At 43.3% G+C, this 10,180-nt stretch overlaps 1 protein-coding gene across 1 annotated transcript; it reads right to left on the bottom strand.

Annotated features, from left to right (window-relative positions):
- Positions 1-8,963: 8,963 nt before the first annotated feature.
- LOC117479945 (cortexin domain-containing 1-like) lies at positions 8,964-9,230 on the bottom strand. Its single transcript, XM_034127049.1, has one exon. It carries the CDS (start codon positions 9,228-9,230, stop codon positions 9,048-9,050), a length of 183 nt encoding a protein of 60 aa, XP_033982940.1. The 3' UTR covers positions 8,964-9,047.
- Between the last annotated feature and the right edge of the window lie 950 nt (positions 9,231-10,180).

Here is a 10,180-nt window from a genome sequence, read left to right as displayed (position 1 = left end):
TCCAATGTCTCTGTGTCACTTTAAAAATTATTACTGATAATCCATCCTTCCATTTTTTTCAAAAACCCTAAAAAACTGAGATTTCATATGCATGCATGCTTGTGAGAGCTACAACCATACTTGCCAACCCTCCCGATTTCATTGCCCTCTCCCGGTTTCCTCCCGGGGTCACATTTCTCCCGCATTTCTCCCGATTTCTGACAAAATCAGATTTACTCAGGACTGTTTCCACTCAGACTTTAATACAGCTACACCATTGTTTGGTTTCCATGGTAGGGCGTCTCTTTAGTAGCGCGCAACTGAAAGTCTGAGAGGGTGAGGAAGATAGTCACAGAAAACAGAACAAGAATCGACAACTCTACCCTCTGCTCAATCCTTTCCTGTAAAATACAGGTCCAGCCCACACATATGCCCCACCACTAACTACAACTACAATAAGCATGTTAATGTTAATCTAATACAGCTCCGGCGAGCCACTAGCACCCCCGCCCCCCCCCGCGGTGGTTTTGGAAATGCTCCCGATTTCTGAGGTCTCAAGGTTGGCAAGCATGCATATGCCCCATCAAGGATGGTGCTACAGGCCGCAAGGCAGTGCACTTACAACTACAATAAGCATGTTAATGTTGATCTAATACAGCTCCGGCGATCCACTAGCACCGATTTTCGTTCTTTTGGGAAGGTGGAGACAAATCACATTGTTTGGTGGATGCAGTTTGAACCAGAGTAGCAGCATGAAGGTCGGATCGTCACCATAAATAAATAAGTGGTCCGAAAAAAGTTAATGACAAAATACACATAACCTTCCTCAGGCAGTGTGTCAGTGCGTTTGTGCCGGGGACATATAACATACATTTATATTGTGCACATTTCCAAACTCACATTGGTTTCTCATACAGCATCTCTGTATAGTATGTGTATTCACTCTCTGTCCTAAACGGCTTGTTGGAGCTCCTGCCCCCCCCCCTCCCTGTGAGCCCAGTGGCCGTCTGTGAGACAGCGAGACACAGCGAAACCCAGCCCGAAACCCAGCTCACAGTGTCCCGCTCCTCGCAGCAGCGAGCCTCGCAACATCCCACCGAGTGTGTGTGTGAGGAAGTCCGCGGATTGGTCCAAACGTAACGGCTCCGCGGCTTCCTTCTGCCATCGGTGTCGCAGTTTCTCGTCTCTCCCGTTTTTGCATGGGTCAGAGTTTGTGTGGAGGACCGCACATTTTCCCGTCAAGTTTGTTTTTTATAAATCGCAAACATTGCTTAGAAACTGGCGTACGCCATCTTTTGAGCGTACGCACCGTTTATAAATGAGGCCTCAGGGCTTAACAGGTTAATAATAATAATAATAATAATAATAATAATAGATGAAATTTGTATAATGCCTTTCAAGGGACCCAAGGCTTTACATGGTGAACAAACAAACAAACAAACAAAAGGGGCAAATAATGATGTAAGACATTTAATAAATAGCAGTAGGAGTGGAAGCAGGGGGACTGTGATGGGTTAGGGGGTCAAAGGCCATGGCGAACAGGTGAGTTTTTAATGATGACTTGAAGATGTCTAGGGAAGCAGCATTGCAGATCTCGAAGTGCATTCCAGAGGGTGGGGGCCGCAACACTGAACGCCATGTCTCCAACAGCTCGGAGGCGAGAGCGGGGAACAGAGAGCAGGCCCGTGTCTGAGGACCGCAGACTCCGAGAAGGGGTGTAGGGATGGAGGAGGTCCGATAAGTACTGGGGGGCGAGGGGATGGAGAGACTTGTAAGTGAGGAGGAATGTTTTGTACTGAATCCAGGACTTGACCGGCTGCCAGTGAAGATGGATGAGGGTGGGGGCGATGTGTTGCCAGGGCTTGGTGCGGGTGAGAAGCCTGGCGGCAGAGTTCTGGACGTATTGGAGCCTCTCCAGGGCTTTGCTGGGAACCCCGGACAGGACTCCATTGCAATAGTCGAGGCGGGAGGTGATGAAAGCGTGTATTAACGTTTCTGCCACAGTCAGAGAGTGAAGGGCGGAGTTTGGAAATGTTTTTGAGGTGGTAGAAAGCCGATTTGGTGACAGATTTGATGTGCGCCTGGAAGGAGTGTGGTGTCCAGGATAACTCTCAGATTGCGGACTTCAGTGGACGGAGAGATGGAGCAGCCGTCAATGGAGAGGAGCAGGTCTCCAACCTTCCGGAGCTGCGCCTTGGGAGCCACAATCATGAGCTCTGTTTTATTGCTGTTTAGTTTGAGCAGGTTTGATGACATCCCGTTTTTTATGTCCTGTAGGCAGTTGACAAGGGATTGAGGGGGGAGCTGAGTGCACGGTTTGGTGCAGAGATAGAGCTGTATGTCATCAGCGTATGAATGAAAGCTGAGACCATGGTCGCGGATGATTTGACCAAGTGGGAGCATGTAAATGGTGAAGAGGAGGGGTCCAAGCACAGAGCCTTGAGGTACACCTGTTCCTCCTTACCCACATCTCTAAAAACTGGGGTACAATGGAGCTGATCCAGATTTGCTGAGAACTTGACGACATTACTAAAATGTGGGCTGGCTTTACATTGACCTCCTGGCAACGTTCCGCCCAACCTATCGTTCCCATATACATTCGGCTAGCTGAATCCCCTCCCTCAGCTGTGTATCTGTATATTCAGCAGGATGTCTGCAGGAGGCACTTAGAGTAAAGTTGTTATAATACGTATAATGGCACTGTTCTAGTGGTAAACACTGAATAAAGAACATGTCAAGCTATGTGCTGTATCACAAACAATGCGTGACGTCTTTTGGAAGTAATAGGTCTGTGTTTACATTAGCAAGCATCGCTAACACTCAGAGCTAACGCTGTACTGGAGAGAATGTGTGTAAACAAGCCGGATTAAAAAATGTACTGTCTTTGTGGTAAACCCACGAGAGAGAAAGCGTTTGAGCTCCATACTGTTACAGAAATAATGCTTGATGTGGTTTGGAACAATATAGCGTTTAATCACGGCAGCGTTTAGCTGAGTTTCTGCTGGTAGACAGCCTTCTCTTCACAGAGCTCACTGCTTGCATGCGGACGCTCCAAAGGGGCGTGGCCAGCAGCAGCTCCAAAGGGGCGTGACCAGCAGCAGCTCCAAGGGGGCGTGGCCAACAGCAGCTCCAAAGGGGCGTGGCCAACAGCAGCTCGGTTACATTTAAAGGGCCAGACCCAGAAACAGCACTTTAGTAACAGGGCTGAAATAGAGGGGTATGAGGCATGCTACAATAGCCGCTTTCACACCAAGTACTTTGCCGTACTTAGTTCCCAGCACTTAGTACCGCCATGGAACTAAGAGCCGATCGCGTTCACACCGGAATAAGTTCCCTGAGGGAAGATTACGCAAATGAAGCCGCTGACGTCACTTCTTCTTCTTCTGCTTTGGGTTTACTGGCAGGCCGCAAACAACTTCACGGCGTATACTGCCACCCGAAGTCCCCGGCCGGAAGTCCCCGGAGTTGGGGACTGGCTTCAGTAGAAGATGCTGGGACTCCCAGCAGCTTCTACTGAAGCCTTCCGAATAAATCGCCAGAACGCTGACACCTCCTCATCTCCACCGCTCCCATGTTTTTTTTTGTGTTGCCATAAGTTATTCTCTCTCCGTTGGTGCGCTGGGCTAATGCTAATGCGAATAATGCTAATGCCAGCAAATACAATGGCGGCTTCACAAAACTTTTCAGAGTTTTACGGGGCGTGGTTTGCAATTCGCCCAGCCAATCAGAAATTGGAACTTTTTTCTCCCCAGGAAAGTAACACCTCTCTAGCAGGCACTAAAAAGGGGGTAAAAGTTCTCATGAACTAAGTTCTCTTTTTGGTGTGAACGCAAAATCCCAGGAACTATCGGAACCAAACGGGAAAAGTACGGGGAAAAGTAGGCTACTCTGGTTTGAAAGCGCCTAATGGGTGATCTGTTTGGTATTTTGAGCAAAACACTTCGGAGACAGGTTTCGTATAGATATGATCTTATAATATATTTTTCAAATATAGCATAATAGGTGAGCTTTAATTAAATCCTGATCCTTCAGTTCATGCAAATAGTTTTCTGCCAATTTTCTGTCATTGTCAAAAGCTTTGGCAACCCCCATCGGGGTCCTGACCCAAATATTTGTAAGCACTGCCTGAAGGGAAGAGGTTGACAAACACTGCTGCAGCAATTTTTGTCACAAGTGTTGGTTGTTTCTCGGGGTGACTGTTTGGGTGAAAACAAAAATACTTGCTGCCAAGATTAAAGCACTCAGTGAACTCACAGAACTTTGTCCTGTGCTGCACTGCAACACAAGCTCTTCAGAGTGTTAGTATCAACAGCATGAACACAGAGTGGGCGGCTTTCATTCTGCGGTGTGTCCTGTAATCCAGCAGCTATTTTTACTTCATTCACTGAAACTCATGTAGTCATTTTTTCTCTCTCCCTCTTTTCAATTAGTGTGAAGGTTTTGCAGGGCTCTATCTCCCCCTTCCCACCCGAAAACCGAGAACCGCATTTGGCAAAGGTTTACATAGGGTCATCCCCATTTTGTACAATGGCCATTGACTGCTTTGAAAAATAACATATACCAGGGTTGTAAAGTGATAAAAACAATCAAATTAAAAAATAAAATGCTGAAGATGTATTAATAAAATTAATCGCTATTCACTACATATGTTAATCTTTACTTGAAAATTCCCCAAATGAATTGTAATGAATGATATTTAAACTCAAAAACATTATGTCATTGTAACACATTAGTAAAGTTGGGGCATTATTCATCAAAACATTTTATTTCCAATCATTTTCTGGCAAGACTCTGGCTGTCTGCTGAGCGGAGTATTCCAGATGAAGGGGTTTTTATAATATATTGAATCTCTCCCTCTCCCTGGCTTTTTTCCATAAATGTGAATAATGAATCTCTTTTTTCTAATACAGGTAAAGGGTGCTTGCTTGTTCTGACACACACACACACACACACACACACACACACACACACACACACACACACACACACACACAGAGAGAATCAGGACCATATATATAAATCAGTATTCACTCATGCAGAATGTTGATGTAAATGCCACGGATGTTAGCAGGAGGCCCTCACACCCCCAGATGCATACCGAATGCTGTAAAGCGTGCCCTGTGCCCCACAAACATGCTCTACATGAGGCATCTGACCTTTTCATAGAAACAGAGCTGCAGCAGACAGGAGGCTGCAACATAGCCAAGGTTAAAGGCAAGAGAGAAACAGGACACAATTGAACAGCCAGGGCAAATTAAATCACTGTTTTACATTCTCACCAACCTCATTATCATATTATACTGCTTGTACCTTGAACTCGGCCTTCAAAGCCCTGCGGATGGTTGAATGTGCAGAATATGCCCTTGACTCTCAGCAAGATTAGATATTTCATCTCCGTGCCATTTACCCTATTAAGTGAGACAGAAGTTGATGAGGGTTGGCAGGAAGTTCCCCAGCGGTAAGTGCTTAATAAAAGTTCAGCAGGCTTTTCGTGTGACCCAATTACTCTTCAAAAATAACATAAGATTGGCTTCCAGTTTCATTCATGTTTAATTATAAAGCACACAAAAGACAGGCACTTTTAGTTTTCACAATCCTCTTCACTGTACTGCAGTCCAATCTTTTTCAATGTGAAGTACTTCAAGGATCCAAACATCTGACATATTCACATTCATCATTCATGTACTAGCTAGTTTCCTATAGAGTGGTGCAGTAGTGACACATTTTTGTAGGCCGACCCGGAAGTTAGCATCCCAAGGGCTCCCTCGACAAAAAGCAACAGGTACTGTATATTGCAGTAAAAAAGGCTCTGTGGCAAACACACATTCATGATACTCCATATATAAACACCACTTTGTGATTTGTAAAAGCAATTGGCAGAAAGAAAAAGCTAACATTAGGCTATAAACAAACAAAATGGCCTTGGCATGGCTGGGCATCACCACCGCTAAGCTAAAGGCTGCTAATGTTTGGCATGATGACGTTCAGTCGTTTTTTGTTTATTCTCTAGTTAGCAACCGCTGTTTTTATAACACATAAAAGCTTCGGACATTTACAATTGGTGTAACTACTGATGTAGTTTATGTCGTAGAACAAAACGGGCTAATCTCTTCAGCTCGTGCTAACCACACACCTTATTTCAGGCTTCTAACCACAAACAAAACAAAACATTGACTTTGAGACGAGGGAACAGGAAGTGGTAAAATGCTAGGAGGCCTAGCAGCGTCTGCAGCTGCAAAACTGATCACAGGCTCTTTTATACCTTGACTACCCGAAGCAGATACAACTCTGAACAGAGGGCTGTATTCAAACGTGCTAAAGTGCATGTAGCAAGTGCATTCAGAGCGGTGCATAATTTGGTGCAAAATAAGGAGCAGGGGTCAAAAGGGTTGTATTTCCTCCCCTAATTAATCAAGACATGTTTTGGGCGTAACATGAATTAACCAATAAGAGCGCCATCTCCCACTCCTGGTAAAAGCCAGGTGATTCTCCTGACAGATTACTATTTACATGAAAATTGGAGAAGCAAGTGGTTTTCTGTTAGTCCCTCTGCCTCTGTCTGATCAACACGTCCATTCGAAAGCAAATCAGCAAATGCTTCCAGGGGCAAGGACCTGTGTGTTTACCCGACTGTGTGGTGAGTCTTTGTGTAACACGTGTAACCACACAAGGGAGGTGGTAAAAACAACATTATTGAACACATCATGACACATATTGTAAAAAAAGGGTCTGGTCTCTGGGTGTGTAGCAGAAGAATTGTGCTGCTTCTGACACCGTTCTGAAGTCTCTCTCCTTCTGGTCAGGAGCTACAGAGCCTTATTCATGTTAAGTTGTATCTTAACATAAATAAAAACATGTTTTAAATGGCTGAATAGCAGTACATTGAGAGTCAATGCTCATTAGCTCTACTCAGCCTATGCATCCTAAGCAGAAGTCATAACATCAAACTGCATTTCACAGTACTATGTGCGATGCCAATAAAGTCTTATCTAATCTATTCTAATTAAATCTAATTTAATATAACATTTGATCTATAAAACAAAAAAGATCTGCCTGTTCCTCATGAAACCAATAGCCAAAGGCCCCCTACAATGTATTTATAATTGATATGATTTAAACTGCACTGCAGTGATTTTGCAATTACACTTGAATAAACAGCAGCAGTGGCTCAATGACTTTTAAACACGAAAACAGGATTCCAAAAAACACCAAACAAGCACAAGCCCAACTTCTCCAGTGCCAACACTGTTTCAGAGGCACATTGTAGACCTAATTTAGAACAGAACTTTAAGGTGCTGTAACAGAGGAGTAAAAATACAATTTCCCATTAGCCCTAGAATATTGATTAAATATTACCAGCAGATGAGCAAAGATTACAAAATATAGATCGTAAACCCCAGGAACATTTCCCTTTTTCAGAACAAACAGATAAGCATTCAGAGATGGTATTAGGTTACACAGGCTAGTGGAACAGTGGCTATTTCAGATTTAACATCGGACTTTGAGTAAGGCTGACTAATCCCTATGATTAGCAAATAGATTTTGACAAATAAAGTCAATGAAGTACCTCATTAAACGCGTCATGTCTAATGGGGATCACCAAGACCTGGTTTTGAAAGCTGAGAGAGATGTATTGTTCTTTCGTCTTTTCCTTGTAAATTGTAGAATACACTGATCGCTCCATGCTAACAGCAAAAAGCAGTTTCCAATATAACATAGCAAATGCTTTTTTCTTATTGGAGTGGTGCAGTGATGATATATTTTTATAGGCCAACCCGGACGTTAGCATCCCAAGGGTTTCCTCAACAAAAAGCTATCGGATTTCCCCATTGGATTCAGTGTATTGCAGAAAATAAGCTGTGGCCAACACACATTTATGATACTTACAGGTTCTGTTCATCAGGATAATCTCCACATATTAACACTCCTTTGAAATTATTGAAGAGGAAATACAATCAGCAGAAGTAAATAGTTAATGCTAGGCTATAAACAAACTACATCAAGGTCACATGGCTGGGCATCACCACCGCTAAGCTAAAGGCAGCAAAAATCAGTGAGATGACGTTTACTTGTCTCATTTAGTCACTTGTTAGCAACCGCCGTTTTAATGACAAATATACATTTTCGACATTTAAGAGTGGAGTATTTCTGACGTATTTGATGTGGTTGAACAAAACTTGAAAATCTCTTGCTTGTGTTAACCACAAACCTTATTTCAGGCTTCTAACCATAAACACGTTCAATAAAACATTGACTTCGAGACAAGGGAACCGGAAGAGGTAAAAAGTAATTCTGGGTTCTGGGACTCATTCCTGCACCACTCTATTGTACATTTTTTACAGTATATTGGGAGCTTGATCACACAGGTCTTCTCTTCAAAGCGCTTTTGTATTCCTCTGTAGGATGATTTTGGTTTACCTGAACTTTTTTATGTGTTCTATATTAAATGTCAGGTTTTATCCGCGCTAGGCCAAATTGTGTACTGATTAAAGCTTGCCAGTAATGATTGCGTTTGTTATTCAGACAGGAATGTTAGGCAGGCTCTGGGCCACCTGAGTATCTCTAGGTAGATACAAAAAGTCAAGTTTATGTGCTTTACTCTGTAGTTATAGTGATGTTTCTCCATCAGTGACAGCTTCCTTTGGAGGGCTTTCTCCTTCTAGCCCTCCAAAACTTACAGGATGTTAAAGTGTATTGTTCATGCCTGGATTCTAGCTATTTCTCCCATCTAGGTTATTTTATACCATTACTGCAGCAGAACTCTTTGTGGTGCTATGAATTACCCCTTCCTTAAGTATGTACACTCTGTTGAACATGGCTCTTCTAGGTTTGTTATGAAGAAACATTTTAGATTGTGCATTTGTATAAAATAAGATCAGTACCAGGAAAAACATGTTCTTATTGGCTTCCTTCGTCTTTTTCCCTTGTTGCCTGTTTGTTTTTGTGTTTCTTGAATCAAATTTGTGTGGAGTTATTGGGTTTCCTAAACAAGCACTGGCTCATAACAGAACTCTTGATGAACCTTCCTTTCCTGGAGGATCACACATATGCAGGTATGTTTGAGTGTGTCAGTCCTCCAGGTGCTGCTCCACCCAGGTGGAGGTGGGGATGGCGCTGTAGGGGTCCATGATGACCTTGGCACAGCGGATGATCATGGCCACCAGCAGCAGGCAGAGGAAGGCCACGCAGGCCAGAGTCAGGCCCTGGTCCACGTCCACTGAGGCTGGCTGTTCAGAGCCATCCAACTCCATGAGTGTGTGCTGCTGCTGTCCTCACACACGCATACACACCCAGCTACCATCCTGAGGACCCCGCACACGATTTCTGTAAAAAAAGAAAAGTTAATTTAAAGTGGACCTATCATGCTATATTTGAATAATATAGTGTAGGACCATACCTATATAAGGCATATTTATACTTTTTTTTTTTCAAAATACCAAACAGATCATGCATTTTAGCCATGCCTCATTTCGCTCTATTTGAAAAATGTTAGCTCTGTTTTTGCAAGGGCTGATTCTGTGAGAACAGCACCACCTACAGGCCTGGCATATGTACTACAGCGTCTCCAGCGCTTTCGAACGGCAATGGCCGTGGCTGTCTCCTCCTGATTGGTGGAGTTGGCCCAATAGCCGTAGCGCCACTGTCCTGACGTCAGGACAGTGTTCAAATCTGGATCAGTTTTTATCAGATCCGTTGCAGCCCCTTTTTTTAGAGATTTGGGTATGGAGGAAAATAGAGAGGGTTGTGTTTTCTGACACTTGGTGAGTTCCCTGGAACACCGGGGACACATATTCATGTATAAAAGACGTACAAAAGTGCATTTTGCATGATAGGTCCCCTTTAAAACTTTGAACACCACAAGCTGAGTTCATCTCTGTCTCCCAAAAGTAGACAAATCTATGTCCAGACTGTGTCTCATGTGAAAGTTTGTCTAACCTCTGTTCAGGCTTTTCATTGCAATCACCTAAACTATGTTTTATAAAAATAAGATTCACAATTTAATTCCCCTTTACATATATTCTTCTTCTGTTTAGATAAGGGAACACGGTTGAAATAGGGTTTTTATCTCATAAATAATACCCTTGAGTGGACATTTTCCAGCTGTTACACTTTAGTGTTAAGATCATTATTTTGTAATCACAAAAATATCAAAACATCAAGCTGTTGTTTAATGATACATACAGTCTGAAGGGGACTTTGG

Source organism: Trematomus bernacchii, unplaced genomic scaffold (assembly GCF_902827165.1).
Source record: "Trematomus bernacchii unplaced genomic scaffold, fTreBer1.1, whole genome shotgun sequence".
NCBI classification, from domain to species: Eukaryota; Metazoa; Chordata; class Actinopteri; order Perciformes; family Nototheniidae; genus Trematomus; species Trematomus bernacchii.
Note: the sequence above shows the minus strand (reverse complement) of the source record. Positions and strands in the feature narration are given on the sequence as shown.

Excerpts from the sequence above, each read along its gene's own strand:
- LOC117479945 (XM_034127049.1), bottom strand. The coding sequence starts at position 9,230 with ATGGAGTTGGATGGCTCTGAACAGCCAGCCTCAGTGGACGTGGACCAG.